This window comes from Procambarus clarkii, chromosome 7, assembly GCF_040958095.1.
Source record: "Procambarus clarkii isolate CNS0578487 chromosome 7, FALCON_Pclarkii_2.0, whole genome shotgun sequence".
Lineage (NCBI taxonomy): Eukaryota > Metazoa > Arthropoda > Malacostraca > Decapoda > Cambaridae > Procambarus > Procambarus clarkii.
In genome coordinates, this window is record NC_091156.1 from 43,361,318 (window position 1) to 43,380,552 (window position 19,235).

At 39.7% G+C, this 19,235-nt stretch overlaps 1 protein-coding gene across 1 annotated transcript in view; it reads right to left on the bottom strand.

The window, feature by feature from the left end:
* Positions 1–9,771: 9,771 nt before the first annotated feature.
* LOC138358155 (spidroin-1-like) overlaps positions 9,772–19,235 on the bottom strand; it is a 40,670-nt gene continuing 31,206 nt past the window's right edge. The window contains exon 2 of the mRNA XM_069315659.1: positions 9,772–10,238. Coding sequence (XP_069171760.1) covers positions 9,772–10,238 — 467 coding nt within the window. The remainder of the gene's footprint in view (positions 10,239–19,235) is intronic.

Here is a 19,235-nt window from a genome sequence, read left to right on the forward strand (position 1 = left end):
ATGATCTCTCAAGGACCCAGAAGCTTCTAGAAGGATTTGTTAATTAATAAACTATTGGAACATTGATTCAATTTCCGGTAGGGATAAAATCGAATCCTTAATAAGAATCGGTGGTACTATCAAGTACTACTTATAATTTTTATATCCTATATCTAATTATATTATAATCTCATCTTATCTCAATCATAAGTCTAGACTGTAAAAATAATCAATCAATATTCATAGAAGGCTACCGTGCTCAGGGAGCATGGGGGGGGGGAGGGACGATGGCTGGGAGAAGGGCCCAGGACACACCCCACGGCACTACCCGTTTGTTGACAAAACAGTGAACAGTGACAAGATCCTTAGCGAACATTATTTGGCTTAGGACACCTTATCTAGTTATCTTTATCACCAGGGAATACTCTCTAGAACTGGGGGAGTACCTGGACAATATTTACAAGGAAAATCCCGAGAACATTTATATCTATAAGTGTAGAGCGGAGCACGCAGTGACTTGGCTCCAACTTCACCATCAACTATCATTCTTCTGCAAATGCAGGGACAAACACGTAGCAACGCTACCAGATCATCATACAGCAGAGCTGTGATATAAAATATCGTGCCTAAACTCAACAAGAGAAAGTTAATCAGTCTGGCACACTGTCAGACAGGCACTCCGACTAGCAGAGAAGTATATTGAAGGTTATTTTGGTATATGATTGGCCAATTGTATGCTTGTGTGACTTTAATATTCTATAAATTTTTCTGTCGGTTAAAAAGCGAGGCAACGCCTCATTTTTCAGTAAGTTTATTACAATTGTAGTGTAGCTATGAATCTTTATCCAAGCACTAGACCTCATGAGTGTCCATTGTGTCAGAAAAGGATTCAACTGCAATAAGTTATATACTTAGCCCTTGCCAATATGGCTTCAGACCCAAAAAAAGCACTAACGATGCACTTATTAGTATGCTTAACTCGATTCATACAGCTCTTGATAAAAATGAGTTCCCTGTTGGGTTGTTTGTGGACCTGCGTAAAGCTTTTGACACTGTCAACCACCAAAACCTTCTTCTTAAATTACATCATTATGGAGTCAGAGGACACTCCCTACAATACCTCAAATCCTACCTTACTGACAGGCTCCAATATGTTTCTGTGAATAATACAATTTCTCCCACCCTACCCATCAACATTGGTGTTCCCCAGGGCAGCATACTTGGCCCTCTCCTCTTTCTCATCTACATTAATGACCTTCCAAATGCCTCCCAACACCTCAAACCAATTCTATTTGCTGACGACACAACCTTCATTTACTCCAGTCCTGATCCCCTTGCTCTAAATGCCACAGTAAATACTGAGCTAAATAAAGTCCATCTGTGGCTAACTGCCAACAAACTCACCCTTAACATTGACAAAACCTTCTATATTCTGTTTGGCAATAAATCCTCTAATCAAATAAATCTCAAAATAAACAATACCCAAATTTGTAACAAATTAGATGGCAAATTCCTTGGCATTCTCATTGACCACAAGCTTAATTTCCAGGGACACATTCTAAACATATCAAAAAAAGTTTCAAAAACTGTGGGCATTCTTTCTAAGATCAGATATTATGTACCCCGCCTTGCCCTGGTGACTCTCTATTACTCCCTTATCTATCCATATCTCAACTATGGTATTTGTGATTGGGGCTCTACTACCCAAAATCACTTACGTCCTCTAATTACTCAACACAAAGCTGCTATTAGGACAATATCCAATTCTGGCCCCAGACATCACTCGGTACCCCTACTTAAATCTCTGAATATGTTAGACATTAAGTCACTGCACATTCTCTCATGTGTATTATACATATATAAAACGCTAAACTATAATACCAATCCTGATCTCAAAAGCTTCATAGAAGGTTGTATCAGAACCCATGAGCATCACACCAGAAATAAATACAGTTTTGATATTCCTAGAGTACGACTTAATCAAACTAGAAATGCTCTACAAATCAAGGGGCCCAGAATGTGGAATGACCTTCCCAACCATGTTAAAGACTGTACCTCTCTCAACCAGTTTAAGTTAAAAGTGAAGCTATACCTAATAAATTCCCTGTAACCTACCTTACCCTTCTATTGTCAACCAATGTCTGTTTTTTTCTTTAAAGAGCGCTGTTTGTCGACATAATTGTATTTGTGCTGCTTTTTCATCTATGTTTTCATTTCTTGTTTTCATTCTACTCATTATGCTCAATTAGTATTAAGCTTGTCATTGAAGTTTATCATGCCCGAAACGCTTTGCGTAATAGTGGCTTTAGGCATTGTATGTACTAGCTCTACCTATAAGTCAAACATTCCTTGTAAATATTTATTGTATGTATGTACCTTACCTAAATAAAATTGTATTGTAAAAAATAAAAAAAATTGTAAGTAAATAAAACCTCATAAGTGTCTGTGGTGTTGGAAGAGATTCAGCCAAGCTGACTGTACCTTATTCATATAAATTTAATATAAATACATTGAATATATAAATTAAGTTAACAATTGCTTGCTTAGTTATTTTTTAAGTTATCATATAAGTTCATTTAATTGAATATAATTTTGTACTTGGTAACAGTACATTTAATGTCATTTATTATACTTTTACAATTTAATTTGTTGTTTATAGTATAAGAATATATTGGCTGTTAATAGTTATGGTGCTAGGCTAGACTCAGTATGTTTAAATCCCTGATTTAAACAGAGCCAGTGTTCAGTCATATAACTGAATTTATTAAATCTTATCCTTGTATAAAATACAAGCTGATGTGAGATCCCTGTCTACAGGTGGACTGGAACTTCTATCAACTAATTCATTCACCCCACCTGTCCCTTACAGCCCACAATCTGTCATTAGGAAAAGAGGAGCTAGGATTTACAACCCTAGCTAGAGATTTTAGTTGAATTAATTTGCAGACAGTAAATTTTTAATTTAGTTCAGTACAAGTCCCTGGTAGTCTCCTCTTATATCAATCCCAGCAGGTTTTTTCCCCATAGGTCTAACAGTATTTATGTCATGGGTGACTTTAATTTAGTGGAATAAACTGTATTAACATAACAGGGAATAACAAAGCAGAAGATTTTCTAGAATTAATTGACGATTGCTTGCTTACTTAACACAATAAGGAACCAACACAGGAAAATAATATTTTAGATTTAGTGTTAACTAACACAGAAACACATCGAAATAGGGAGAGAACTAGAGAACAGTGATCACAAAGGCAAATTCCTTGGCATTCTCATTGACCACAAGCTGAATTTCCAGGGAAACATTCTAAATATATCAAAAAAAGTTTCAAAAATTGTGGGCATTCTTTCTAAGATCAGATATTATGTACCACGCCCTGCCCTGGTGACTCTCTATTACTCCCTTATCTATCCATATCTCAACTATGGTATTTGTGCTTGGGGCTCTACTACCCAAAATCACTTACGTCCTCTAATTACTCAACACAAAGCTGCTATTAGGACAATATCCAACTCTGGCCCCAGACATCACTCGGTGCCCCTACTCAAATCACTGAATATGTTAGACATTAAGGGCACTGCACATTCTCTCATGTGTATTATACATATATAAAACGCTAAACTATAATGCCAATCCTGACCTCAAAAGCTTCATAGAAGGTTGTAACAGAACCCATGAGCACTACACCAGAAATAAATACAGTTTTGATATTCCTAGAGTACGACTTAATCAAACTAGAAATGCTCTACAAATCAAGGGGCCCAGAATGTGGAATGACCTTCCCAACCATGTTAAAGACTATACCTCTCTCAACCAGTTTAAGATAAAAACGAAGCTATACCTAATAAATTCCCTGTAACCTACCTTACCCTTCTATTGTCAACCAATGTCTGTTTTTTTTAAAGAGCGCTGTTTGTCGACATAATTGTATTTGTGTTGCTTTTTCAGCTATGTTTTCATTTCTTGTTTTCATTCTACTCTTTATGCTCAATTAGTATTAAGCTTGTCATTTAAGTTTTTCATGCCGGAAACGCTTTGCGTCCTGTGGAACATGATGGTGAAAACTGTGTCGAAATAGCTCTGGATCTCATAAAAGACAAATTGCAGCTCATTCTAAACAAATCTGACGTTATTGCTGCCTACAGAGTAGGCAAAAAGAATCCACCAAGTCAAAACCAACGGAAAATTCGCCTGAAGCTGTCTTCCCAGTTCACGAAATCCAATCTAGTCCGGACAGCTGTAGCCCAACGGAAGGGATTATACATCAACGAGTGCTTGACTAGGAACAGACAGCACCTCCTCTACCGCCTGCGTCAAATCCGTCAAAAAAACCCAGATGCGATTCATCAGTGCTTCGTTAGAGATGGACTGATAAAGGTGAGAAAAACCGCAGAGGGCAAAATGTTCACAATTACTAAAGAAGAGAACCTCAACGCTTTCCTCTCCCAATGTGGTCTGTCTCAGCTCATTATCACTCCCAGTGAATTAACTTAATTAACCCCCTGTCAACTAGTGGGGCTAGGTTTCCTAAGTCTCATTGTTTCATTTTCTGACTTAATTTTAACTTACTCTTAACTAGTCATTTACTGAAATTATTTAATTGAGTGCATAAATAGTTCTTCAGGTCTTATTAATTATACAGTCATAACTGAACTATTTATAGTTAATAATCATTAGCTTAAATTTGCCTATGCTTATTATTCAACTTTTCTTTGATTCCATTTATTACCTAGGTTGCCTAGCCTCGCCATGCTCCCTTACTCCATTGTACCCCTGGCTTTGCCTGTATCTCAAATTGTAAATTGTTACTTACAGTGTACCTGAGAGTACTTGTAAGCAATCTACTTCATTTTTCATTTTTGCTCAATTTGTTTTTGTATTGCTTAGTCTTGTTTATATTTTTGTTTTGTATTTCTATATCTTGTGTTTTGTATAGTCCATGTTTATATGTTTTTTCGTTAATCTCATTTATTACCTAGGTTGCCTAGCCTAGCCATACTCCCTTACTCCATTGTACCCCTGTAAACCCCTTTTGAGTTTGCTTTGTTCTGTATTGTGTACATCTTTTTCCCTATTTTATAGCTTATTTCTACCTTGTTATTTGCCTTTCTTCCCTTGTTTTTACTGCAATCAGCTTTTTTTATGCAGGCAAGTATAGACCCTGAACTTAACCTCTTATCCACTATTTATGACAATTATCACTTTAATGATCTAAATTGCAGATATTTTGCAGCACATGATGTAAACAATGTATTAACTCATAATCACAATATCTCTGTAATCAATTTGAACGTTAGATCCCTAGGTAAACACTTTGATGATGTTAGTGCCTTGATTGAAGCTATTGACAACAAATTCTCTTTTATTATACTTACTGAAACATGGTTGAAAGAGGATACTACTCAGCTCTTTAACATGCCTAACTACTCAGCAATTCACAACTGTCGTCAAATTCAGAGAGGTGGTGGCACTGCTCTTTACTACCACCAAGAACTAACATGCTTAAAAGAAATTAGAACCAGAGACTGCTATGGGGAGTATATCTTCGCCAGCTTCAGAGTCAAGGGTGCCGAGTCTGTCCTGACTGTGGGTGCAGTTTATAGAATTCCTAACACTGATGTGTCCGAATTCAACTCAAACCTTAGAAATCTAATACTTGATAACAGACTGAACAAAAACCACCTAATTATCGCAGGGGACTTTAATATTGACCTCTGCGAGCCTGAACACCCCACTGCTGTTAGCTTCCTCAACTGTATGAATTCCTGCTTCCTCATACCCTTAATCACTAGACCTACTAGAATCACTGATAGCACTGCCACGACGCTCGATCACATCTGGACAAACATAACCTCTCCGCTTACTTCAGGTATAATCACCGATGGCACTACAGATCATTACCCCACATTTCTCTTAACTAACATTAGCAAACCACCTCTTGAGTCAAGAGTGATACGTTTTAGACTACACAATGAAACTGCTATAGACAATTTTATAACTGCTGCTGATAATGTCAACTGGGAGTCCGAGTTAGGTAACATAGTGGACATCAACCTTGCAGTACAATCTTTTCTTCAAAAAACTCTTAGCCTTTATAATACCCACTGTCCTATGCTTACAAAACAAGTCACAACCAAAAGGCTTAACAATCCCTGGCTTACAAAGGGAATACTTAAATCTATTAATAAAAAACATGACCTTGAGAAGAAGTATAGGTTAGGAATTGTCTCCAAAGAATTCTCAAAGAATTACTCATTATTGCTGTCTAAGATAATTAGACGAGCCAAAACTAAATACTACGAAGATAAATTTACCCAAATAAAGAGCAACATTAAACAAACTTGGAGAACAATTTCTAAAATATTGGGATCATAGAAGTCTTTAAATAACAAACTGACTCTCCTGTCTAATAACGATGGTCAGCTTTCAGCCTCTGATTCTGCTACTGAGTTCAATAGGTTCTTCTCTTCCATTGGTTCATCCCTTGCAAATGATATTCCATCTTCCAGTACAGACATTAATGACTATCTTTCAGGTAACTATCCACAGTCTCTGTACCTAAAGCCTATTAATTCCACTGACGTCAATGAGATAATCCTTTCCCTTAAAACCAAGTCTGGTGCCCTTGAGGAGATACCAACTTTAATTAACAAAAAAGCCTCCAGATCTTTAGCCCCTGCTATTGCTTTGCTCTTCAACAAGTCACTTGAACTCCAAACCTTCCCAGATATTCTAAAAAAAGCGAGAGTAACGCCTGTCCACAAATGTGGTAATCTCACAGATGTTAACAACTACAGACCTATATCTATCCTGCCAAACTTGTCAAAAATTTTTGAAAAACTAATCTATAAGCAGCTTTACTCATATCTAGCCAAACTCAATATACTTAGCCCTTGCCAATATGGCTTCAGACCCAAAAAAAGCATTAACGATGCACTTATTAGTATGCTTAACTCGATTCATACAGCTCTTGATAAAAATGAGTTCTCTGTTGGGTTGTTTGTGGACCTGCGTAAAGCTTTTGACACTGTCAACCACCAAAACCTTCTTCTTAAATTACATCATTATGGAGTCAGAGGACACTCCCTACAATACCTCAAATCCTACCTTACTGACAGGCTCCAAAATGTTTCTGTGAATAATACAATTTCTCCCACCCTACCCATCAACATTGGTGTTCCCCAGGGCAGCATACTTGGCCCTCTCCTCTTTCTCATCTACATTAATGACCTTCCAAATGCCTCCCAACACCTCAAACCAATTCTATTTGCTGACGACACAACCTTCATTTACTCCAGTCCTGATCCCCTTGCTCTAAATGCCACAGTAAATACTGAGCTAAATAAAGTCCATCTGTGGCTAACTGCCAACAAACTCACCCTTAACATTGACAAAACCTTTTATATTCTGTTTGGCAATAAATCCTCTAATCAAATTAACCTCAAAATAAACAATACCCAAATTTGTAGCAAATTAGATGGCAAATTCCTTGGCATTCTCATTGACCACAAGCTTAATTTCCAGGGACACATTCTAAACATATCAAAAAAAGTTTCAAAAACTGTGGGCATTCTTTCTAAGATCAGATATTATGTACCACGCCCTGCCCTGGTGACTCTCTATTACTCCCTTATCTATCCATATCTCAACTATGGTATTTGTGCTTGGGGCTCTACTACCCAAAATCACTTACGTCCTCTAATTACTCAACACAAAGCTGCTATTAGGACAATATCCAATTCTGGCCCCAGACATCACTCAGTACCCCTACTTAAATCTCTGAATATGTTAGACATTAAGTCACTGTACATTCTCTCATGTGTATTATACATATATAAAACCCTAAACTATAATGCCAATCCTGATCTCAAAAGCTTCATAGAAGGTTGTATCAGAACCCATGAGCATCACACCAGAAATAAATACAGTTTTGATATTCCTAGAGTACGACTTAATCAAACTAGAAATGCTCTACAAATCAAGGGGCCCAGAATGTGGAATGACCTTCCTAACCATGTTAAAGACTGTACCTCTCTCAACCAGTTTAAGTTAAAAGCGAAGCTATACCTAATAAATTCCCTGTAACCTACCTTACCCTTCTATTGTCAACCAATGTCTGTTTTTTTTCTTTAAAGAGCGCTGTTTGTCGACATAATTGTATTTGTGCTGCTTTTTCATCTATGTTTTCATTTCTTGTTTTCATTCTACTCATTATGCTCAATTAGTATTAAGCTTGTCATTTAAGTTTATCATGCCCGAAACGCTTTGCGTAATAGTGGCTTTAGGCATTGTATATACTAGCTATACCTATAAGTTAAACAATCCTTGTAAATATTTATTGTATGTATGTACCTTACCTAAATAAAATTGTATTGTATTGTATTGTATTGTATTGTATTGTATTGTAATAGTGGCTTTAGGCATTGTATGTACTAGCTCTACCTATAAGTCAACCAATCTTTGTAAAAATTTCTTGTATGTATGTACCTTACCTAAATAAACATTTATTTATTTATTTATTTATTTATTTAAATCAGATTTAGCATGGAATGCATCGGTAGGAGAAAATTCTGTTAAAGTGCCAGATTTTCGAAAAGCTAATTTTAATATCCTAAGAATTTTTGGAGGTCAAATAGATTGGAAAGTCTTGGGCATAGGGGGCAGGCCGGTCTTGGAGCAAGACGTGAACCCAGCGATGAATGATGTAAAAGGGGATATTGATGTGGATTCAAAATATACCTTATTTAAAAATATTTTAAGCAAAGCATAGGAACGTAGTACAAATACCGTACAAATTGAATAAATCGAATAATAATGACCCGAAATGGATAACAAAGTATCTGAAGAACCTTATAGGTAGAAAGAGAGGGTGGTATAAAAGGATTAAGAATGGGAAAGTCACTTTAGAACATGAATTCGTACAACTGGTTTTAAATGTTAAAAAAGAGATAAGGTGAGCAAAAAGAATCTATGAAGTTCGTATAGCAGGCCAAGCAGAGGCAAATCCTAAAGTTTTTTTTCAGTTATATCAAACAAAGGTTAGGGAAAGGATAGGTCCATTAAAAACCGAGGCAGGTCAGATAACGGATAATGACAAAGAGACAAGTAATATTTTTAATAAATACTTTATCTCTGTATTTACTAAAGAAGAACTTAACTCTATGCATTCAGCCGAACAAGTCTATGTTGGTGAGGACGAGGACAGGTTGACTAGTCTAACAGTTACCAGGGATGATGCTATTAAACACAAAATGAAACTCAAACCAAACAAATCCCCAGGACCAGATGAAATGTTTGCCAAGAAACCTTGCTTAAAGAATGCGAAGAGGAGCTTTGCGATCCATTGTCTACCATATGTAATTAATCATTAGAGTCAGGCAGAGTGCCAGAGTCATGGAAGGTGGCTAGTGTGGAAAAAAATTAAAAAAGAAGATAGATCACTGGCACGGATAAAAGCATAAACGACAAGGCATTAACGCAACACAACGAAATAAACAACCTCAACCTCTCATGCACCATGCATCTCCATTGCCGGGTGGGTAAAAATTGAGCAGATGACTAGCTTCATTCTAGATTGTCACTCCCCACTCATATCTTGGTACTATATACCTATAAGAGACGGTAAGCAATCTCCAGTGATGCGGTAGTCATTGAAAGATTCACCGTCATCATGATCTACCGCGTCAAGGTCCGGTTTCGGGATGAAACCATATACAACGCCTCCAATTACTAAGGAAAATCGTCGACATAATGAATGCTGCTCCATTGGACATCCGCGACGAAGCTGTACTTCTCTATTCAAGCAAGGAAGCTCTGGAGCAACTGTTTGCACTAGAACACCAGGACGCTCTTCGTAACTGAAGCTGATCATCATTCCTACCAGACGCTACTTGGCTGAACGAACCATCTTCGTCAGCCACACGAGTGTCTACATCGCCATCCAGGACCCTGTCACCATACTTGATAGCATCAACTCCAGGAACCCTGCCCTGACTGCAGCTAAAGTGAAAGCCATCAAGAACGACGACAGCCCAAAGCTTACTCTCAAGGTCACCTTCACAACAGTTGCTGCAGCGACCCAAGCTGTGGAAAATGGATTCAGATGCTTGGATATTTCCATTACACTTGCCACTGTAAAGAAGGAGCGTTACTACATCGTATGCCAATGTTTTAAGTGAAATAAATACGACCACGATACCAGGAACTGCCCACAAGTAGAGGCAAAGTGCAGCATTTGCACCCAAGATCATCACTTCAAAACCTGCCAGTCACCCAGCAAATTATGTCTCAATTTATGGGGAGCTCACACCGCAGTCTCCATGGACTGCCAAGTACGACTTCATGAAATCAAGAAAACAGCAACTGCCAACCCAACCACTAATCAGCCGGCGAGCTTCAATATCCAGGCTACATCGTTCCCAGTGCTTCCCAACGCTTCTGCTAAACAGACGTCTACACCAGGCCAGACCTCCTCATCACTGGGGACCTAGCACACAATAGGACAATGAGAATCAAGTTCCTCCGACAACACTGACTACTTCAACTTACATGCTGGTGTTCCCCAAGGCTCTGTTCTTTCCCCAACACTCTACATCCTATACATCAACGACATTCCTGACCCTGTTCATCACACTTCATTAACCATATGCTTTACCGATGATATCTCTCACCTTATCACCAGCAACACCATTGATACACTAACAAACAGAGCACAAACGGAACTTGATGTTGTCACTGAATGGGAGTATAACTGGCGTATCAAAACCAACTCCACCAAATCCAAAATCACCTACTTTTTCTGTAAAAGAACTATTCGCCCTATTCCTCTTAAACTCTATTCATACACTCCAAATCCTACTTATATCTCTGTGTCTCCCTCCTCCACAGTCCTTGGACTCACATTTGATCGACAACTACTCTTTCACACACATTACACAGAAACATGCAATAGCTCTTTAAGCCATGAAAAAACTGTACAGACTTAGATATGCAAAACCTGACACAAAAATGCACCTTTACAAAGCACTTATTAGACCTCTCTTAACATATGCTCCACTAGTTCTTTCTTTATCTGCACGTACTAACAAACCAAAGCTTCAAAGAATACAGAACAGAGCACTTAGATAGGTACACAACACCCGGTAGCAAGAGTTAAATACCAGTCAAAGTCTCCATGAAAGTACGAACATTCCTGCCCTAAATGTCTACTGGAAAACTTTATCAGACAAACAACTTGATAACTTGATAGTTATCAAGACAGACAACAACTTGATAGACTACTCACTTATCATGAACAACGCATTGATTTTCTCCTACATACTCTCAGACCACCACGAAACACCTATGACCTCTTCTCTACTATCCCTGATCCTTCTCCTAACTCTGTATTTCGATAAATTTTAGCTCACAACACCCAGCATCCACCATCATTACATATTCAGCTCTCAACAACCAGCACAAACCATCCGTAAAAGTTTAACCTTGACGATTTTGAGCCAATCACTGCCATTTTGTGTGTTTTGTGATGTCCTTGTTGCTGTCACTGAAACACCCGACTGAGTCCCTGCCTCGAATACCGCAACCAAGCGACACGTAGCTGGGTTTAGCCCTGGCACTTTTTCTCCTACATATCTTCTTCCTCTCACCCCCCTTATCTTCCTTTGTCCCCACTTCCAAGCTCGCCCTTCGGGGTATCTTATCCTGTATATATTCTGATTCCAGCACACAGGTGATTGCAGCCCAGCCAGCCAACTCTCCAGTCAACCAATCAGCGGTCTCGGCCGCCACCACTTTCATCCCATCCCTGATCAGGTCCTAGTCAACAACGGCTTCTCCAATGGTTTCGTTGAAGACATCATAAGAAGGAAGGTGAAACGCCATGCAACCTCTGAAGAGACAACTAACACAACACTTGTACCCCCTATTAGACTATTTTACAGTAACTTCTTTTCCACTGCTCATAAAACGGAGGAAAGGGTCCTGAAAGGTATTGTTAATAGAAACGTTATCCCTACAGACAAAAATCAGAAGATACAATTGACGATTTACTATAAAACGAAGAAAACTGCCAACCTACTCATGAGAAACTCTCCAGACACAAAGCAGAACGCATTGAAAGAGACCAATGTCGTCTATGCCTTCAAATGCCTACTTAGGGACTATAAGCCTCAAAAAACTCAGTATATAGACAAGACCACAACATCTCTTTCCAGACGATTAACGATGCATAAGCAACAGGGCTCCATTAAGGAACATATAATCTCTTCTCACAACCAGACCATCACCAGAGAAGTCTTAACAAAAAACACGGAAATCATCGATAGATACAGCGATAGCAGACGGGTTGATATCTGCGAGGCAGTACACATTAAGAAGTCAACACCAGCAATCAACAGCCAATTAATGCACAACTATATTCTAACAGCTTCAAGAGTCCGCACCAATATAGAAGCATCAAGAAATATGGACCAATAGGCCCTTTGCATTTCCATTCTTCTCCTTTAACTTTACCCAATATTACCCAATATTTCGTGTTCTATCTTGTGTTGAAAGTTTGTTTTCACCTCATCCAAAACTGTTGTAACATATCACCTCACCCAAATGCAGGTATATAAAATGAAAAGCCATTTGAATTATAGCATAGTAAGAAATCTGTTTTACTGTTTGCAGGTTATAGTTGTGTGTGTATAAACTAAAGTCTTTGAAAATGTAATAAGTTATTACGAAACGCGTTCAAGTGTCTCGTCAGACTAGAAATAAAAATGAATTTTGGAGGATTGATTTTTCAATTACCATCAACAGTGAAAAGAAATATAAGAAACAGAGAAAATTCGTGTTAGAATTGTTAATCTTACTTTTTCGTTAATATATAATAATATATATGTACATACATATATATATATATATATGTAGTATATATATATATGTATATATATATATATATATATATATATATATATATATATATATATATATATATATATATATATATATATATACTACATATATATATATATATATATATATATATATATATATATATATATATATATATATATATATATATATATATATATATATATTTTTTTTTTTTTTTTTTTTTTTTTTTTTCAGTGAGAATCCATAAGGTCTTCTCTGAATACTCTTTATTTTCTTCTTCGAGGATGCGAGTCCCTACAAATGCACCAGAGGTGGTAACCCTAATATATATATATATATATATATATATATATATATATATATATATATATATATATATATATATATATATATATATATACATACATATATATAGGTTGATGCAAAAATAATAATGCAAAAAGGTGCTTAAAGGTTATGGATCTCTTGAAAAACACAACAATGGGAAACATTGATGAATATCACAGACGGGTTCGATCATTGTTGCAAGTCAAACACTTCTTCGAATTCCTCTGAAGATGGACTAGTGCCCAAGACGCAACAGGCATTTCCCCTCTGAATCGCAACACTGAGGCGCTGGAACAAGAAACTTTTTGCTCTCTGGTCTTTTGTAGCGCTGATCAATTTGTCCCCCAATTCCTTCAGGAACTTCAATGCACATTTTCCCCACGAACCGAGGGTCTCCGAGCCGATCGGAACAAAGCTGTAGCAGTGTGCTATACCTCTGTATTTAATAATTTTCTGCGATTCCCTGAAAGAAGCAGCACCACCGCTTTCACGTGTGCTGTAGTGGAGGTAGGTACTGGCCAGTGTGGCAGCGCACGTGTAGTCCCATACCACTTGCTTACCATCCTTCCAAGGTAGCAAGGTGACCCCATCAGGGCGCTTCTGAGGGTCGTTAGGTCTGGATAAGTGTGGTTCTCTTTGTGCTGGGCAGCGGGCTGTGGCGAGGCTCCTCTTGATGATGTCGTTGACTTCTTCATGTCTTGCAGTTTTACCCTGTGATTTACGACATACCAGACCATGACGACCATATTGGTCTGCCATCGCAGTTCCGCAGATGCACCTATGTTCGGTGAGGATGGGGGCGGCAAGGCGAAGGGCAACTCCAATGCGGAGAGCGTCATGACTGAGGCGAGTTCCCAGGGCTGCATTGGGCACAGCAAATAAAAAATCCCCGGCGTGGGGTGCTGTTACCGCTAGGAGGCGGGCTTTGTTTTCAGCATCAGCGTTGTCAATCATTGCTGTGACAGTCTTTTCCATTATGGGGCTATCTCAGTGGGCCTGCTTGTGGTCTTTTGGGACTTGTGGTCGGGGTTGAGGGTGTGCAATGGTGTCCCATTGTCTGGCTGCTTCGATGAACGTTTGATCATGAGTTCCCGCTGTCTCTCTCATACGCTCTGGTAGGATCTGCCCTACCAATACGTTGGCTGCTGTACATGAGGATAAGAATGCTGGAAGTGCTACCTCAGATGCCTTTCGTATGCCTATCCCTCCAAATCTCACTGGTAGTGTTGCTTGGTCCCACTGACTGTCATCTAAATCTAGGTTGAGCGCCTTCCTGAATATTGACCTGAGGAGCTCATCATATTGATTTAGAAGTGGGTTGCCAAAAGTTGGTGCACACCTTAAGAAGTATGTTAGCCTGGGCAAGGTAAGGCACTTTGTGAGAAGGTAGAGGGCATCGTGGGAGTCCAAGTCCCCAATTCTCTCTTCCATCCTCTTTAGGTCTCTAAACTTTTCGTCAAGGACTGCAGCAATGGCATTGTGGCCCAGAGGTGCTCCGAGTAGTGTGCTGTCGGTAGGTTTAACGACTGAGGCTTCTGGTAGAACTGATTTCACTACTCTAATGATTACTTCACTGGATGCAATAATTTCGCACTTGGAGGGGTTAAGAACGAGACCCATGGACTCCCCCCGTGTCTTCACCAGCTGTAGGTCTTCTAGCAGGGAATCTTGTGTGCCTGCCAGAGTGCCATCATCCAGGAACCAGATGTTGAGCTCACTGGACAGTCTGGTTGTAATTTCTCGAACCGTTATGCAAAAGAGGAACGGTGCAAGTGGGTCACCCTGTTGAATTCCCTCTGCTGAGGTGACTTCATGTTTGCCAAACAGGAGGATTGAGTCTTTGCTGTAGCCTGCTGACACAAACGGGAGAATGCTTGGGCAATGTTCCTGGACTGCAGTGAGGATTGCTTCCCTTTTGACCGAGTTGAACGCGTTTTTAAAATCTAATTTTACTACTGCCTGGTCTTCAGTAAGAGAGCTAATGTAGGCTCGTGCAGCATGAGCCGCTGCTTCACAGCCTTGGGGGACTCCAAACCCCAGCTGGTTGGGTTGCAGCATGGTGGCTGCTTCCATTCGGATACTTCTGACAGCAGCCCTTGCAACTAGGCGGCGAAGGGTATTACCAACGGCAATGGGTCTGATCCCTCCCCCCTTCTTTTTAAGGGCACATAGGGATGCACCAAAGAAGAATGGTTTGATTTCATCAGGGATTAACCCGGCGAGGCAGTTGTTGACAAACGTTGTGATTTCTGTCAGGAGCGCTTCTGCAGCTGGGCCAAGAACAGGGTTCACCATTTCCTTCACATGTTGAGGTCTTACCCCTGTGTAGCCTCCTGAGGAGCCCGGGGGAAATGAAACGATAGCTTTATAAACCTCTGACTCCCGGAGGACAAGAGGTTCCTGGTTAGGGGCGAGCCTGACCTGTGGGGGAGGTCCACCTACGGCCCTGAGGGGGTGTTTTTCTCTCAGTGCTTGGGCTGTGGTTTCATCCCTGGGCGAAATTTTGTCCTCACCTGTGATCAACCTGAGTGCCCCGACTGTGTTGCCCTCTTCAATTTTCTTGCTGACTTGGGTACCTAATTTTCTGTTGTCGCTGATTGTCGTACTTGGTCTGCCTCGGCGGTGTTTGGTGTGTTTGGGGAGGCGGACTAGGTTGTCAGCCCTAGGAAAATCCCTAATTGCTTTATTGACGGATGAGGCCAGTGTCTTGCCTCCTCTGTCTGGTACACCTAAGCATGCATTGCCAAAAAGTAACAGATTGTGCCAGGCTTTGATGGTATCAGGTGCATCAAGGTTATTTGACCCTCTGTTGACTTTTGCGATGAGGTCCGTGTATTTCCCTGCAGCAAAAGGGCGAGAGGCCTTTGGGATGTGGGTGAGTGTCCTGGTTGACGTTGCTTTAATTGCCTCTAGCAGGTCGTCTGTTGCAATGTAATCTGTTGCGATTTGTACTGGTGCAACAGGCTCCTGAGTGCTGCCTCCTCCCACGGGAGGCCTCCCTGACCCAGGACAGTCACCATGCTGGTGTATGACTCTGGAGACAGAGTTGATGCTGTTGTTGCTCCCACAAACACTGCATGTGCCTCTCCTTTGATTGGCTTCGGGAGGGGTGAGCTGGCTGGTAGCGGCTTCTTCTGCCATCCCCTTAGGTAAAGTGAATGTCACCTTGCACTGGAGTATTTGTCTCTCCCTCCTGGCTGGGGGGGACGAGGTTGTCCCCTATACTATGCGTCATGTCTGGGCAAATGTCTGGGGTGGGTGGGCTCATGGAGGTGGTGGGTGGGGGTTGCTGCGCTGGCCCGGTCTGGGAAGGGGGCCGGAGAGGGGAAGGCGCGACCACCTGATCGTGGGAGGTGGGGGCGGGAGAGCGGAAGACACTGCACCACACGGAGGGGGGTGGGGAGACACTACACAAGTGGAGCGGGCGAGCGGGAGACACTACACTCAGGGGGTGGGGGGAGGGTTGATGTGGCACGTAACACTTGGATAATTTCCTTTTAATATATTCTCCAATATTTTCCTTTGAATATATATATATATATATATATATATATATATATATATATATATATATATATATATATATATATATATATATATATATATATATATATATGTACTACATATATATATATATATATATATATATATACTACATATATATATATATATATATATATATATATATACGTATATATATATACTACATATATATATATATATATATATATATATATATATATATATATATATATATATATATATATATATATGTAGCCGGCACTCGGATAGTAAAATAGATAGTATGCTATGCCTCGGATAGTATGCTATGCCCAAGATTACTATCCGAGTGCCGGCAGTGGGGTGGTTCAAATAGCCTCGGCTATCACCTCATTTTGTCCGGTCGTGATGGTCAAGTGGATTAAGGCGTCTTGTACATACCAGTTGCGTTGCTCCTGGGAGTATGGGTTCGAGTCACTTCTGGGGTGTGAGTTTTCAGTTGCATATTGTCCTGGGGACCATTCAGGCTTGTTCGCATTTGTGTTCCTCACGTGTGCCCCAAAGAATGAGGTGATTTGGTAAAATGCTATGCCCAAGATTACTATCCGAGTGCCGGCGGTGGGGTGGTTCAAATAGCCTCGGCTATCACCTCATTTTGTCCGGTCGTGATGGTCAAGTGGATTAAGGCATCTTGTACATACCAGTTGCGTTGCTCCTGGGAGTATGGGTTCGAGTCACTTCTGGAGTGTGAGTTTTCAGTTATATATATATATATATATATATATATATATATATATATATATATATATATATATATATATATATATATATATATATATATATATATATATATATATGTATGTATATGTATATGTATATATATATATATATATATATATATATATATATATATATATATATATATATATATATATATATATATATATATATATATATATATATATATATATTATTAAATATGACCGAAAAAGTAAGATTAATAATTCTAACACGAATTTTCTCAATCTTTCGTACATTACGCTTCACTGTTGGAGGTAAATCAAAAATCACTTCTCCAAAATTCATTTTTATTTCTAGTCTGACGCGACACGGGCGCGTTTCGTAAAACTTATTACATTTTTAAAGACTTCACAAATACACAACTGATTAGAACTTGCGTTTCCCTGATTTTATATCTACATTTGAGTGAGGTGGGAAGGGTGATGTGGCATTACATTTGAGTGAGGTGGGAAGGGTGATGTGGCATTAACACAAGACAGAACACTAGGGGATATTAATAGGGTATTAAAAGTATCAACACAAGACAGAACAGAAACAATGGGTATTGAATAGAAGTGTTTGTAGAAAGCCTATTGGTCCATATTTCTTGATGCTTCTATATTGGAGCGGAGTCTTGAGGTGGGTAGAATATAGTTGTGCAATAATTGGCTGTTGATTGCTGGTGTTGACTTCTTGATGTGTAGTGCCTCGCAAACGTCAAGCCGCCTGCTATCGCTGTATCTATCGATGATTTCTGTGTTGTTTACTAGGATTTCTCTGGCGATGGTTTGGTTATGGGAAGAGATTATATGTTCCTTAATGGAGCCCTGTTGTTTATGCATCGTTAAACGCCTAGAAAGAGATGTTGTTGTCTTGCCTATATACTGGGTTTTTTTGGAGCTTACAGTCCCCAAGTGGGCATTTGAAGGCATAGACGACGTTAGTCTCTTTTAAAGCGTTATGTTTTGTGTCTGGAGAGTTTCTCATGAGTAGGCTGGCCGTTTTTCTGGTTTTATAGTAAATCGTCAGTTGTATCCTCTGATTTTTGTCTGTAGGGATAACGTTTCTATTAACAATATCTTTCAGGACCCTTTCCTCTGTTTTATGAGCTGTGGAAAAGAAGTTCCTGTAAAATAGTCTAATAGGGAGTATAGGTGTTGTGTTAGTTGTCTCTTCGGAGGTTGCATGGCTTTTCACTTTCCTTCTTATGATGTCTTCGATGAAACCATTGGAGAAGCCGTTATTGACTAGGACCTGCCTTACCCTACAGAGTTCTTCGTCGACTTGCTTCCATTCTGAGCTGTGGCTGAGAGCACGGTCGACGTATGCGTTAACAACACTCCTCTTGTACCTGTCAGGGCAGTCGCTGTTGGCATTTAGGCACATTCCTATGTTTGTTTCCTTTGTGTAGACTGCAGTGTGGAAACCTCCGACCTTTTCCATGACTGTTACATCTAGAAAAGGCAGCTTCCCATCCTTTTCCGTCTCGTAAGTGAAACGCAGCACGGAACTCTGCTCAAATGCCTCCTTCAGCTCCTGCAGATGTCTGACATCAGGTACCTGTGTAAAAATGTCGTCAACATACCTGCAGTATATGGCCGGTTTCAAGTTCATGTCGACTAAGACTTTTTGCTCGATGGTACCCATGTAGAAGTTTGCAAACAGGACACCTAGGGGAGAACCCATGGCGACCCCATCTACTTGCTTATACATGTGCCCATCCGGGCTCAAGAAGGGTGCCTCTTTAGTACAAGCTTGGAGTAGTTTCCTC